Source organism: Schistocerca nitens, chromosome 1 (genome assembly GCF_023898315.1).
Source record: "Schistocerca nitens isolate TAMUIC-IGC-003100 chromosome 1, iqSchNite1.1, whole genome shotgun sequence".
Taxonomy (NCBI): domain Eukaryota; kingdom Metazoa; phylum Arthropoda; class Insecta; order Orthoptera; family Acrididae; genus Schistocerca; species Schistocerca nitens.
In genome coordinates this window covers 934,606,961-934,622,958 of record NC_064614.1, presented here as the reverse complement: position 1 = coordinate 934,622,958, position 15,998 = coordinate 934,606,961, and the positions used below count along the sequence as shown (strand labels likewise).

The window sequence follows — 15,998 nt, the reverse complement described above, 5'->3', positions numbered from 1 at the left end:
ACAGCCTCTATAGTTGGTACAATTCTTAAAACAACCTCAGTAGCCATAAAGAACAGGGTCCGAGTTGGTGGAAACCATGTTTCCTGGGTGACAATACAGAATGCAGGATATTTGCTTAAAAGCGGCTGTAGCTCAGCCAGGTGGTGGAAAATCCATTACAATTCCACTAACTGGAGGATATGACTGAATACTATGGGGCATTACTACCATTGTAACTATTGGTGGAAGCAGCTGCAGTAGTACAAGTACTGCCAGTATTAACGTTATTAGTTTATAGTCAGTATAATTTACTCACACTGTCCTTTTAGACACTCAAATCAATTTAATACTATTTGTAATCTCAAAATTATTATTTCTTAGGTAACTATAATATAAAAGAAGATACTGTATGTGTGAAACACTGGTCCAATGTAAGAGAGGAACTGATGACTATGATCAGATCAAGTTAAATCCAGAAAAATTATAAAGATACACTATATGATCAAAAGTATTCGGACACCCCCAACAACATACGTTTTTCATATTAGGTGCATTGTGCTGCCACCTACTTGATATCAGCAACCTCTGTAGCCATTAGATATTGTGAGTGAGCAGAATGGGGCACTCTGCAGAACTCACAGACTTCGAATGTGGTCAGGTGATTGGGTGTCACTTGTGTCGTACATCTGTACATGAGATTTCCACACTCATAAACATCCCTAGATCCACTGTTTCCAATGTGTCAGTGAAGTGGAAACGTGAAGGGACATGTACAGCACAAAAGCATACAGGCCGACCTCGTCTGTTGACTGACAGAGACCGCCGACTGTTGAAGAGGGTCCAAACTGCATCAGGATCCACTGCAAGTACTATGGCAGTTAGGTAGGAGGTGAGAAAATTTGGATTTCACGGTAGAGTGGCTGGTCATAAGCCACACATCACACTGGTAAATGACAAAAGACCCCTCGCTTGGTGTAAGGAGCATAAACATTGGATGACTGAACAGTGGAAAAACATTGTGTGGAGTGACGAATCATGGTACACAATGTGGCAATCCGATGGCAGGGTGTGGTATGGCAAATGCCCAGTGAACGTCATCTGCCAGCATGTGTAGTGCCAACAGTAAAATTCGGAGGCACTGGTGTTATGGTGTGGTCATGTTTTTCATGGAAGGGGCTTGCACCCCTTGTTGTTTTGTGTGGCACTATCACAGCATAGGCCTACATTGATGTTTTAAGCACCTTCTTGCATCCCACTGTTGAAGAGCAATTCAGAGATGGTGATTGATCTTTCAACACAATCGAGCACGGCCTGTGGCGGAGTGGTTACATGACAGTAACATCCCTGTAATGGACTGGCCTGCACAGAGTCCTGACCTGAATCCTACAGAACACCTTTGGGATGTTTTGGAATGCAGACTTCATGCCAGGCCTCACCGACCAACATCGATACCTCTCCTCAGTGCAGCACTCCGTGAAGAATGGGCCGCCATTCCCCAAGAAACCTGCCAGCACGTGATTTAACATATGCCTGCAAGAGTGGAAGCTGAGCTGTCATCAAGGCTAAGGGTGGGCCAACACCATATTGAATTCCAGCATTTCTGATGGAGAGTGCCACGAACTTTTAAGTCACTTTCAGCCAGGTGTCCGGATACTTTTGATCACATAGTGTATTAGTGCGTATGTATGTATGTTCCAAACCTCCTCCGAAACAATGGACTGATTTCAACCAAACTTGGTAAAATCTCATTTCCTGTCTGGAAAGAATCACTGTGGGGGTAGGAACCACCCATCTATCAAAGTGTTTGGGGTGAAAAAGCAGCGTAGTCCACAATCTGAGAATACCCATACTTTAGTTATCCCTTATTGATAATGAGAGCAATTAGAGACTTACAAAAACCTTTAAATATATTTTCCAACCTTAATAAAACTTTTTCTCACTGACAACCTCCACAAAATAATGAAAGGAAAAAAGTTAGTCATTTATTACATTTTCACTGCCCGTGCATTAAAACTGCCACATAAAGCATGATGTTTGGTTTGTCGGACGCTTAACTGCATGGTCATCATCCCCACATAGAGCATGAAGTTTTAATTTATTAGTTGTTTACTACTAGCAGTATTCACAACACATTTTGCAGACAGTATCCACATATGCTGCTGTAAGTACATACTAAAATATATCTTTGTACCACATGCAGTTCAGGAGATATGATGTCAAATACTGAGATGTGTGAAAAACTGTTCATACCATGCATGACGTTTTAATTTATTACTTGTTTACTACTAACTCTGTTCACAACACCCCCACAGACAGTAGGCACATACACCACTGGATGTACTTGCAAAATTATATATCATACAGCAAATAGTTCAGGATATACGACATCACAAACATTAAGTTGCATGGAAATGAAACTGCAGGGCAAAATTTGCTAGACATACAGGTGAAACTAGTACAAATACCCGTGGAATACAATAAATATGCATGAAATATATCTGATATGTGCATACGCAAAGGCATAGGTAAATAGCTCATCCTAAACTCTTGGAATGATTTCAATGAAATGTGGTACACATATCAGTTATAATTTGCAAAGTAATACTGCAGGGATAAAAACCACCATCCTCCTACTGGGTTGAGCATGGTAACATGGAGAGGGAGAGGGAGTGGGAGAGGGAGAGGGAGAGAGAGGGAGAGGGAGAGGGAGAGAGAGAGAGAGAGAGAGAGAGAGAGAGAGAAGGGAAGACGAGGAGAGGGGCAGACAGTGAGGGGGAAGGAGGAGGTAGGCGAAAATAGGAGGAGTAGATGGACAGAGAGAGGTGAGGGGCAAATCGACAGAGAGAGGGGAGAGGAAGAGATGGACAACAGCAAAAGGAAAGAGGAGGAGGAGGGAGGGAGGGAGACAGACAGACAGAGGCACCGGGGGGAAGAGACAGGCAGAGAGATGAGTGAAGGGGAGATGGAAGTGGGCAGACAAAGGGAAGAGCCAGAGATGGGCAGAGAGAGGGGAGGGGAGAGGAGAGGAAAAGATGGACACAGAAAGGAAAGGAGAGGAGAAGGTGATGAAGATGGACAGAAAGAGTGGGTGGTAGGTGTGATGGACAGAGACGAGGAGGGAGGACAGAAAGGAGGGAAGTGAGGTGGATAAAACAAGAGAGGATGGGAGGAGATGGACAGAGAGAGGGGGCAAGAGGAAATGGACAGAGAGAGGGGCAAAAGTAGATGGACAGAGAGAGGGGCAAAAGTAGATGGTCATAGAAAGGGGCAAGAGAAGATGGTCAGATAGGGGCAAAAGGAGATGGACAGAGAGAGGGGGACAAAGGAGATATACAGGGAGAGGAGAAGGAGGAGATGTACAGATAGGATGGAGGAGAAGATGCACTAATAGAGAATTGGAATAAATAAATAAATAAATAAATAAATACCTGGGCAATGACAGTTTCCTGGCTAGTAAATAAACAAATATATACTTTCTCGCTTAGTCAATACATTCTTAACAATTGCAACATATTCTCATGCTGATGTGTTAAACTAAGGAAGGTTGTATATAGAACACAACATAGATGGCATCTATGTTGCCAGCAATGAGAATGCAACAGGGAGTAGTAAAAGGGCTCAAATCTCAGAGATCAAGCCGGACTACTTCTGTCCTTTCCAATGCCTGTACTTTCAGCTCTGAGTGCTCTTTCAATAAAGTGGATCTGTTTCTGAAGGCTTGGGATTCAACTGTTGTAATGCTGAAGTGAGAACTTGATCACTTTCATGATAAAATTATTACCTAAAAGAGGGAAATTCTTCATTTCTTTATTTGTCTGTCATTATTGAAACATAACTGTAAAGAGAGAAAACCTCAATTCAAAAAGTTATAGGTGACAGATAAGCTGGCCTGTACCTCTTCAGGTGGTGAACTCCTCTTCATTTATTTGTTACATGTTTTGTATATTTTATTGTTATTGTCAAACATTACCAGTTGTTAAGACCAGTCAAGTGTTGGTTCCAGTGATGAGTAAACATGCACATGAATCAGGACAAAAATATACACTGGTGTCCAAAATTAAAGCAACAAACTGCTATTTTCCCTTCCTATGTCTAATTCACGATATAATCATACAAACTGTCAACACATGTCCGTAAGATCGTGTTCTGCACGGAAAATGGCAATCTGGTTGACGGACAACCACGCCAGCAATGATGTCATGGTACCTATCAAATGGTGTAGTGCTTGTTGCAGTATAGTCCCACATCCATAATCATTGTGTACACAGCCACAGATGGTGCAGTATGGCACAGAGAAGACACCTATCAGACTCTCTGCAGTGGAGGGCCATAAGAAGAATAGAAGCAGACAGTCACAAAATGATGTGGCCTCATGGCTTAAAGTGAATCGTTCTGTTGTTTCTCGGATGGGACAACAATTTATAGAGATCAAACTTGTATCCCGAAGGCCAGGACAGGGCTGATCAGATGTGACATCAGAAAGAGAGGACTTGTACTTGTCTGTAAGAATACTGTGATACTGCCTTAGTACTGCACAGCATCTGGCATCTGACCATGTAGCACCCACTGGATGTATTGTATCACGGCATGCAGTGTACAGAAGGCTTTGGCAGAATGGCCTTTATTGTTAGATACCTTCACTATGTGTACCTCTGATGCCCTTCACAGAAGGGAATGATTAAAGTGGAGACGTCAACATGCCACCTGGACAGTCGAACAGTGGGCCAATGTTCTTTTCACAGATGAGTCCTGATTTGGTCTGCAAAGTGATTCTCGACAGATTCACATTTGGAGGTACAGCAGAATACGATTTCCGGACCCAAACACTGTGAAAAGAGACCAATACTGAGGAGAATCCCTAATGGTGTGAGCAGGGATTATGTTGACCACTCAAACACCTCTGCATGGGTGAATCGGCAAGGTTTAACTGCTGGCAGGTACTGTGATGAGATCTTGGGACCTCATGTGTGATTTTTGCGAGGTACTGGGGGCTCAGACTTCATATGGTGGGCAATAATGCTCAACCTTGTGGAGTATGAGTGCTTGATGTTTTCTTGGAAACAGAGGATATTGCCAGCATGACTGACCTCCTCCCTCTCCCGATTTGAATCTCATAGAGTATGTCTGGAATGCACTCTTGGGAGACGGGTTGCATCACATCAGCAGTCTCTCCAAGACTTGACAGCAGTTCTGCAAGAAGAATAGGTATTACTTCCTCAACATGAGATTGATGACATCATTCATGGCATACCCCATTGTTGGTAGGCCTGTATTGAAGCTAGAGGTGGTTACACCCCGTACTGAAGACATTAGCCAGTTGTCAGAATGTGTGTGCAAATCCAAATTCGAATAAATTCAGAATAACATTTTTCTCTAGTGTTATGCAGTTGTTTGTGATCTGTATTCTTTAAATTGTTTCTACTTCACTATCACCTGTTTATATGGTTTTGTGTCAAAGTAAACACAACCTTGCAGAATTTCCATTTCTTGCTTTAATTTTGAACATCAGTGTATATAACACACACACACACACACACACACAATCTTGTGTCCTTCTGTAAGTGCAGGCTAATCTCCGGAACTGCTGTAGGAATTTGGATCACTAACAGATACACTGACTCACGAGGAAAGCTTTTGTATGTAACGCAAATTGTCTGAATTATGATGAATTCAAGTTAACATGTGAAAACAGTGCCACTGCCACTTAGCAGCAGACAGCTGCCAAACTCGAGAAAGCAGCAGTGGCTTGAGGCAGCAGAAAGTATGACTAAATTCGTATCTGGTGTGATGCTCTAGTGGTATACCGTTTGGCTAGAAACCGAAAGGTTGTAGGATGGGCTCCTGAATGAGTACTTGAATGTGTACTTTTTTCAGTTTGCCTTTTAACCTAGCATTCATCTCTCAATGAAGTGGAGATTCACCACTAAGCGACATCTGACTGATTGCATAGTGAAAAATCAAGTGAGTCTAAAATCTGTGATTTTCAATTATTTATGTATAGGGTGAAGTGTAGCATGAGATGCAGCTTTATTTTGTTTATATAAAGTAAGTTTTGCAATAGTGCAGCAGTTGGCATAACTTTCAACTTTCTGTTTTCCTTGAGTCAAACTTGGATGTGGACACGATTCTTTGCATGGCACCACGAAGAAGTCTGCCATAAAGAGTCCACAACAAAGAATTGCAGCAAGGAGTCTTAACAACACATCACAGTGCATCTAAGCTTCACAAATGCAGCCATAGGTACTTAATGCTACCTGTGCAAAGCCAGGACGTGTCACTAGTAAGTTATATAATACTGATGTTATAACTCAATAATTAAGAATGGATACTGTGATAGCAGCATCAGAATAGTGGCTCTTTCGATGTGAAGATCAAATTTGGGGAAGTCATCAAGCAAAGTTTGATAGAAATTCATGTCTGTTGCTGAAACCTAATAAACAAACATATAATCAGGTTTAATTTCAATACACCTCATTTAATGGTGAGCAGTGAGTGAAAACTTTTTTGTAGTGCCCACCAGTATCATGAAAAGTTTCAAGGAACAATATTCATTAATGAGCATCATAAATAATATTCAAGTAATGATAAAGTACAGAAGTAATTTCCAATTGAGAGTAAAGTCACATGTGTAATAATTAATTTATTCTTCACATGAACAATCTATCTTACGGCACAACAGGAAATAGTTATATGTATCAAGCTTGAGAGCAAAGACAGCAACTATATATTCGTTAGCTTCCAGATCTTTTGGTATAGAAGGGACAGCGGCTGTTGAAATATAGGTCTGTTGGTGGTTAGTGGGTGAAATGCGGAGGGATGAAGCTATCACAGAGGTGGAGGTCAATGCCCAGGAAGGTAGCATGTCTGATTAAGGAGGTAAATTGAAGAGGATGGGATAGAAGATGGTGAGATTGTGAAGGAATGAGGATAGGGTGTTTCAGTCCTGAGTCCAAAGCATGAAACTATCAGACAGACTATGGACTGGGTGGTTAGGAAAGTATCTTCTAGATCAGGGGTGTCCAACCAGCAGCCCACATACAGTCCAAAGCAAGTATCAAAGCAGCCCAAGAAATGAGCAACTATCACATGATCAAGAAAGAACAACCGTTTATGTAAAGTTATGATAAATTGAATATTTTCTATTTCAAACTCCCATCACTTGTAGCTATTCTATCACTGGTTCGTTCTGTCTTTTATTCCTCCCTTTCAGCAATATTTTTAGTGTTAAGTCTATTATGTGCGGACCAAAAATACTGATCCTCTGCCAACATAGCCCATTTAAGCTAAGAGAATGGACACCCCTGCTCAATATGGACCATAAACAGGTTGATGGTCAAACGCACGTGTGATCAAAAATCCTCACGTCACAAAACTATCCTATTGCCCTCGGCACAATTTCTTTTGTCCTTTTCACTTCCCACTCATGCTCTGTTATCCAGTTCCCCTGCTACAATCATGCTTTCACTTGCCCATTTCACGCATCATTTCTCAACACCATTTCTACGTCAATGGACCCCTGCTCCAGCTATCTGCACCAGTTCAGAAACTTAGGTTTCCCTGGCTAAACCCAGCCCCACATACTATTCACTAAATGCTGCCTAAGCCATGGAATTCCACCTCCACCCCCCGCCCCTTCCCCAAAGGTTTATCCATAGAATTCCCCTTCTCTGGGACCCAACCCTCCTTTCATAATAGCCTACACCTTTCATGATTCTGCCCTGCCTCCCACCTCTCTCCGTCTGTCCATTCAACATCACCCCACAACCTAGTCTACCTGTCACAATGCAGCACTGTCAAAAGTGTGTGTGTGTGTGTGTGTGTGTGTGTGTGTGTGTGTGTGTGTGTGTGTGTGTGTGTGGTTTTTTTTACTCTAGCTCAAAAAAGGATTACTCCGAAAGCTAGAAAGTATTCCTTCTTTTTGTGTGTGCTTATCGACAACTCAATGCCTCTAGTTTTCATTATTGGTTTCCTTTAGTCCAAAAGTATTTACATAAGATATGCAAATACTGTTGTTTTAATTATTTGTGATTATGTCACTCTCTGGCATTAATCAAACACTGACAATCAGTAACTCTGTCACATGTTTGGAGCACAGCTGATACAATGATACTATGTGTATACATATTTTACATATTGTACTTGAAAATGTCTGTCAATCTCGAAACTAGTTGTGTAAAGCTACAATAAAGGAGTTTCTTGACTGGAAGTGTGGAAACAAATAAATACTCTGCATGTAAAGTTGCAAAACTTCCTACAAACATCAGGTTCCTCTCAAGGCTTCAAATATGAATCCACAGAGTTTCTTGCATCACCTACACCAGTATTTCTGTTTTTAAATAAATATCATAAACTTAAGTAACCTGGGCAACCTACAGTATCTTGTTAAATGTGTGTCTTCTTTAGGTAATCAACTATTGTCCAAAAGTAGAGTTCACGTGTTAAAGAAATTATCCATTATTGGGCTCTCATATACACCCCATGAACCATGGACCTTGCCGTTGGTGGGGAGGCTTGCGTGCCTCAGCGATACAGATAGCCGTACCGTAGGTGCAACCACAACGGAAGGGTATCTGTTGAGAGGCCAGACAAACATGTGGTTCCTGAAGAGGGGCAGCAGCCTTTTCAGTAGTTGCAGGGGCAACAGTCTGGATGATTGACTGATCTGGCCTTGTAACACTAACCAAAAAGGCCTTGCTGTGCTGGTACTGCGAACGGCTGAAAGCAAAGGGAAACTAAGGTCGTAATTTTTCCCGAGGGCATGCAGCTTTACTGTATGGTTAAATGATGATCGTGTCCTCTTGGGTAAAATATTCCGGAGGTAAAATAGTCCCCCATTCAGATCTCCGGGCGGTGAATACTCAGGAGGACGTCATTATCAGGAGAAAGAAAACTGGCGTTCACAGATCGGAGTGTGGAATGTCAGGTCCCTTAATCGGGCAGGTAAGTTAGAAAATTTAAAAAGGGAAATGGATAGGTTAAAGTTAGATATAGTGGGAATTAGCAAAGTTCGGTGGCAGGAGGAACAAGACTTCTGGTCAGGTGAATACAAGGTTATAAATACAAAATCAAATAGAGGTAATGCAGGAGTAGCTTTAATTATGAATAAAAAAATAGGAGTACGGGTAAGCTACTACAAACAGCATAGTGACCACATTATTGTGGCCAAGATAGACACAAAGCCCATGCCTACTACAGTAGTACAAGTTTATATGCCAACTAGCTCTGCAGATGATGAAGAAATTGATGAAATGTAAGAGGAGATTAAAGATATTATTCAGATAGTGAAGGGAGACGAAAATTTAATAGTCATGGGTGACTGGAATTCAGTAGTAGGAAAAGGAAGAGAAGGAAAAGTAGTAGGTGAATATGGATTGGGGGGAAGAAATGAAAGAGGAAGCCGTCTGGTAGAATTTTGTACAGAACATAACTTAATCATAGCTAACACTTGGTTCTAGAATCATAGAAGAAGGTTGTTACATGCAAGAAGCCTGGAGATACTGACAGGTTTCAGTTAGATTATATAATGGTAAGACAGAGATTTAGAAACCAGGTTTTAAATTGTAAGACATTTCCAGGGGCAGATGTGGACTCTGACCACAATCTATTGGTTATGAACTGTAGATTAAAACTGAAGAAACTGCAAAAAGGTGGGCATTTAAGGAGATGGGACCTGGATAAACTGACTAAACCAGAGGTTGTACAGAATTTCAGGGAGAGAATAAGGGAACAATTGACAGGAATGGGGGAAAGAAATACAGTAGAAGAAGAATGGGTAGCTTTGAGGGATGAAGTAGTGAAGGCAGCAGAGGATCAAGTAGGTAAACAGACGAAACTAGTAGAAATCCTTGGGTAACAGAAGACATATTGAATTTAACTGATGAAAGGAGAAAACATAAAAATGCAGTAAATGAAGCAGGCAAAAAGGAATACAAACGTCTCAAAATTGAGATTGACAGGAAGTGCAAAATGGCTAAGCAGGGATGGGGAGGCTTGCGTGCCTCAGCGATACAGATGGCCGTAACGTAGGTGCAACCACAACGGAGGGGTATCTGTTGAGAGGCCAGACAAACATGTGGTTCCTGAAGAGGGGCAGCAGCCTTTTCAGTAGTTGCAGGGGCAACAGTCTGGATGATTGACTGATCTGGCCTTGTAACATTAACCAAAACGGCCTTGCTGTGCTGGTACTGCGAACGGCTGAAAACAAGGGGAAACTACAGCCGTAATTTTTCCCGAGGACATGCAGCTTTACTGTATGATTAAATGATGATGGCTTCCTCTTGGGTAAAATATTCCGGAGGTAAAATAGTCACCCATTCGGATCTCCGGGAGGGGACTACTCAAGAGGACGTCGTTATCAGGAGAAAGAAATCTGGCGTTCTACGGATCGGAGCGTGGAATGTCAGATCCCTTAATCGGGCAGGTAGGTTAGAAAATTTAAAAAGGGAAATGGATAGGTTAAAGTTAGATATAGTGGGGATTAGTGAAGTTCGGTGGCAGGAGGAACAAGACTTTTGGTCAGGTGATTACAGGGTTATAAATACAAAATCAAATAGAGGTAATGCCGGAGTAGGTTTAATAATGAATAAACAAATAGGAGTGCGGGTTAGCTACTACAAACAGCATAGTGAACGCATTATTGTGGCCAAGATAGACACAAAGCCCATGCCTACTACAGTAGTACAAGTTTATATGCCAACTAGCTCTGCAGATGATGAAGAAATTGATGAAATGTATGACGAGATAAAAGAAATTATTCAGGTAGTGAAAGGAGACGAAAATTTAATAGTCATGGGTGACTGGAATTCGTCAGTAGGAAAAGGGAGAGAAGGAAACATAGTAGGTGAATATAGATTGGGGGAAGAAATGAAAGAGGAAGTCGCATTGTAGAATTTTGCACAGAGCATAACTTAATCATAGCTAACACTTGGTTCAAGAATCATAAAAGAAGGCTGTATAACTGGAAGAATCCTGGAGATACTAAAAGGTATCAGATAGATTATATAATGGTAAGACAGAGATTTAGGAACCAGGTTTTAAATTGTAAGACATTTCCAGGGGCAGATATGGATTCTGACCACAATCTCTTGGTTATGAACTGCAGATTGAAACTGAAGAAACTGCAAAAAGGTGGGAATTTGAGATGGGACCTGGATAAACTGAAAGAACGAGAGGTTGTAGAGAATTTCAGGGAGAGAATAAGGGAACAATTGACAGGAATGGGGGGGGGGGGGAAGAAATACAGTAGAAGAAGAGTGGGTAGCAGTGAGGGATGAAGTAGTGAAGGCAGCAGAGGATCAAGTAGGTAAAAAGACGAGGGCTAGTAGAAATCCTTGTGTAACAGAAGAAATATTGAATTTAATTGATGAAAGGAGAAAATATAAAAACGCGGTAAATCAAGCAGGCAAAAGGGAATACATAAGTCTCAAAAATGAGATCGACAGGAAGTGCAAAATGGCTAAGCAGGGATGGCTAGAGGACAAATGTAAGGATGTAGAGGCTTGTCTCACTAGGGGTAAGATAGATACTGCCTACAGGAAAATTAAAGAGACCTTTGGAGAGAAGAGAACCGCTTGTATGAATATCAAGAGCTCAGATTGCAACCCAGTTCTAAGCAAAGAAGGGAAGGCAGAAAGGTGGAAGGAGTTTATAGAGGGTTTATACAAGGGCGATGTACTTGAGGACAATATTATGGAAATGGAAGAGGATGTAGATGAAGATGAAATGGGAGATAAGATACTGCGTGAAGAGTTTGACAGAGCACTGAAAGACCTGAGTCGAAACAAGGCCCCGGGAGTAGACAACATTCCATTAGAACTACTGGCGGCCTTGGGAGAGCCAGTCCTGACAAAACTCTACCATCTGGTGAGCAAGATGTATGAGACAGGTGAAATACCCTTTGACTTCAAGAAGAATATAATCATTCCAATCCCAAAGAAAGCAGGTGTTGACAGATGTGAAAATTACCGAACTATCAGTTTAATAAGCCACAGCTGCAAAATACTAACAAGAATTATTTACAGACAAATGGAAAACCTGGTAGAAGCGGACCTCGGGGAAGATCAGTTTGGATTCCGTAGAAATGTTGGAACACATGAGGCAATACTAACCTTATGACTTATCTTAGAAGAAAGATTAAGAAAAGGCAAACCTTCGTTTCTAGCATTTGTAGACTTAGAGAAAGCTTTTGACAATGTTGACTGGAATACTCTCTTTCACATTCTAAAGGTGGCAGGGGTAAAATACACGGAGCGAAAGGCTATTTACAATTTGTACAGAAACCAGATGGCAGTTATAAGAGCCGAGGGACATGAAAGGGAAGCAGTGGTTGGGAAGTGAGTAAGACAGGGTTGTAGCCTCTCCCCGATGTTATTCAATCTGTATATTGAGCAAGCAGTAAAGGAAACAAAAGAAAAATTCGGAGTAGGTATTAAAATTCATGGAGAAGAAGTAAAAACTTTGAGGTTCGCTGATGACATTGTAATTCTGTCAGAGACAGCAAAGGACTTGGAAGAGCAGTTGAACGGAATGGACAGTGTCTTGAAAGGAGGATATAAGATGAACATCAACAAAAGCAAAACGAGGATAATGGAATGTAGTCAAATTAAATCGGGTGATGCTGAGGGAATTAGATTAGGTAATGAGACACTTAAAGTAGTAAAGGAGTTTTGCTATTTAGGGAGTAAAATAACTGATGATGGTCGAAGTAGAGAGGATATAACAAGTAGACTGGCAATGGCAAGGAAATTGTTTCTGAAGAAGAGAAATTTGTTAACATTGAGTATAGATTTAAGTGTCAGGAAGTCGTTTCTGAAAGTATTTGTATGGAGTGTAGCCATGTATGGAAGTGAAACATGGACGATAAATAGTTTGGACAAGAAGAGAATAGAAGCTTTCGAAATGTGGTGCTGCAGAAGAATGCTGAAGATTAGATGGGTAGATCACATAACTGATGAGGAGGTATTGAATAAGATTGGGGAGAAGAGAAGTTTGTGGCACAACATGACTAGAAGAAGGGATCGGTTGGTAGGACACATTCTAAGGCATCAAGTGATCACCAATTTAGTATTGGAGGGCAGCGTGGAGGGTAAAAATTGTAGAGGGAGACCAAGAAATGACTACACTAAACAGATTCAGAAGGATGTAGGTTGCAGTAGGTACTGGGAGATGAAGAAGATTGCACAGGATAGAGTAGCATGGAGAGCTGCATCAAACCAACCTCAGGACTGAAGACCACAACAACAACAACATACAGCCCACATCTTGGTAGTTAGTACTAACACCACTTCTGACCACATCATTACACTCCATGTACATGGTCTGTCACACAGCTGAACAACGCCATAACTAATACCTATCTGAGGCTAACCTAATACATCCTCCCATCACCCATTTTATTTCAAATAATCTTCATTAAATACATGTGTAATTCAATAACAAGCTAAGTACAAAAAACTGATATTAACTTGTAAACTGTGTATAGCTACTCACTCTACAAACTCTTTCATTAGTTCTGAAAGCTGCTCTTCAGTCAGGTTAGGATCCACAAACTTTTTTCTCATGTTCTCTCCAGGGATTCTCAGAAGATGCCCAGCTGAACTTGACAAATTGACAACACGAGCATAAGGACGAAGCAGAGGAAACAATGCTTTACATGTCTCCAAAACTCCAAAATAATTCACTCGTACTGTATTTTCCGCTTGCTCGCCAAATGGCTCTGTTGCTGCATTCTTGAAAAGAAAACAAAGAGAAAAATGATGAGTCAATATAATTTTGCATACTTACAAAAGTTCTCATTGGCAATTCACCAACAGTTTTAATAGATAAATGAATCAGAAAAAAATCTAAAACATGAATAAAGCTAAAGGATATTACTGTACCTACAAAACAAATTATTGTTAGAAATTTCCAGTTAACTTTTTTCAATTTGTTTTCTTTGCTTCAAGTGTGCAAGTTTTGGTTCTGCCTACCAGGGATCTATGATACAAATCTGAAATGCTGAAACAAATTTCTTGTTTATTCACATTGTAATGGACTCTGAGAAATATTCAAACTCTACTTCAGCACAAGGTACATGTAGTTTCATTGTGCTGTGTTAAAAATTCACATTAGAATATTGATCATCATGTATTTTTCTTTATTTGGAGTGAGTAGATATACAGATTTATTTACATGAAAATGGTCCATAACTGCAGTAAATTTCAACTTTGTCTGGATAAGAACCTGTAAAATAACTAACTGGAAACAGAATGAAGAATGCCAACTTATTTTGGAAAGTTCACATAATGCAAAGTACGAAGTGCACAGTCTGTTAGCCTACACTCAGTTACTTCTACTTATTATATGCTGCTACATTACTAATGAATGTGTTTATGCTTTTTTACCTAAAGTGGAAAGTTGTTACATTAATTTTAACCCTAAACTACTAAGTATGTTGGACAGGAACACAATTACTATGGAGGGGTCTCGCACATCGCCCTTTTATTTTTCATGTCTAAAACCATTATTTTGGTGAATATATAACTTCATGACTGCTTGTTGTTTGTTACAGTTCTTGGAAGTATACTTTAAAAAAAATTCAAATTTCCATTAACTATGCAGGATTTAAAACACTTAGACAACTAAAACACAGCAAAATTTTAGTATATTTTTGAGTAATGTCTTACTAAAATAATAATACATAATTACATCTCCACTCACTCACGGCTTAACATGAGGAAGATGATATCACAGATTCGCAAAATAACTATAAGCAAAAACACATTTCACTTACGAGAAACCATACGCAAAATCAGTTTTGAGTTTACTTACCATTGTTTCAACACAAAGTGATTATTGCACCCCTTAATTCTACAAAAGGAGAAAATTTGCCAAAGCAGTTATATATTCTTGTGATGCCTTGGATAACATATTAATAACTTTCAACATGCACACATTTCATGCAGAACTTTCTAGAACATTCCTTGTTGTTGTTGTCTGAGCTCTTGATATTTATACAAGTGGTTCTCTTCTCTCCAAAGGTCTCTTTAATTTTCCTGTAGGCAGTATCTATCTTACCCCTAGTGAGACAAGCCTCTACATCCTTACATTTGTCCTCTAGCCATCCCTGCTTAGCCATTTTGCAATTAAGCTCTTGATATTCATAAAAGTGGTTCTCTTCTCTCCAAAGGTCTCTTTAATTTTCCTGTAGGCAGTATCTATCTTACCCCTAGTGAGACAAGCCTCTACATCCTTATATTTGTCCTCTAGCCATCCCTGCTTAGCCATTTTGAACTTCCTGTCGATCTCATTTTTGAGACGTTTGTATTCCTTTTTGCCTGCTTCATTTACTGCATTTTTATATTTTCTCCTTTCATCAATTAAATTCAATATTTCTTCTCTTACCCAAGGATTTCTATTAGCCCTCGTCTTTTTACCTACTTGATCGTCTGCTGCTTTCACTACTTCATCCCTCAGAGCTACCCATTCTTCTTCTACTGTATTTCTTTCCCCCATTCCTGTCAATTGTTCCCTTATGCTCTCCCTGAAATTCTCTACAACCTCTCGTTCTTTCAGTTTATCCAGGTCCCATCTCAAATTCCCACCTTTTTGCAGTTTCTTCAGTTTCAATCTGCAGTTCATAACCAAGAGATTGTGGTCAGAATCCATATCTGCCCCTGGAAATGTCTTACAATTTAAAACCTGGTTCCTAAATCTCTGTCTTACCATTATATAATCTATCTGATACCTTTTAGTATCTCCAGGATTCTTCCAGTTATACAGCCTTCTTTTATGATTCTTGAACCAAGTGTTAGCTATGATTAAGTTATGCTCTGTGCAAAATTCTACAAGGCGACTTCCTCTTTCATTTCTTCCCCCAATCCATATTCACCTACTATGTTTCCTTCTCTCCCTTTTCCTACTGACGAATTCCAGTCACCCATGACTATTAAATTTTCGTCTCCTTTCACTACCTGAATAATTTCTTTTATCTCGTCATACATTTCATCAATTTCTTCATCATCTGCAGAGCTAGTTGGCAT

General features: G+C 40.3%; 1 protein-coding gene across 1 annotated transcript in view; it reads right to left on the bottom strand.

Annotated features, from left to right (window-relative positions):
• LOC126237365 (carbonyl reductase [NADPH] 1-like) overlaps positions 1-15,998 on the bottom strand; it is a 71,453-nt gene that overhangs the window by 5,736 nt on the left and 49,719 nt on the right. Inside the window, exon 4 of the mRNA XM_049947439.1 lies at positions 13,468-13,706. Coding sequence (XP_049803396.1) covers positions 13,468-13,706 — 239 coding nt within the window. The remainder of the gene's footprint in view (positions 1-13,467; positions 13,707-15,998) is intronic.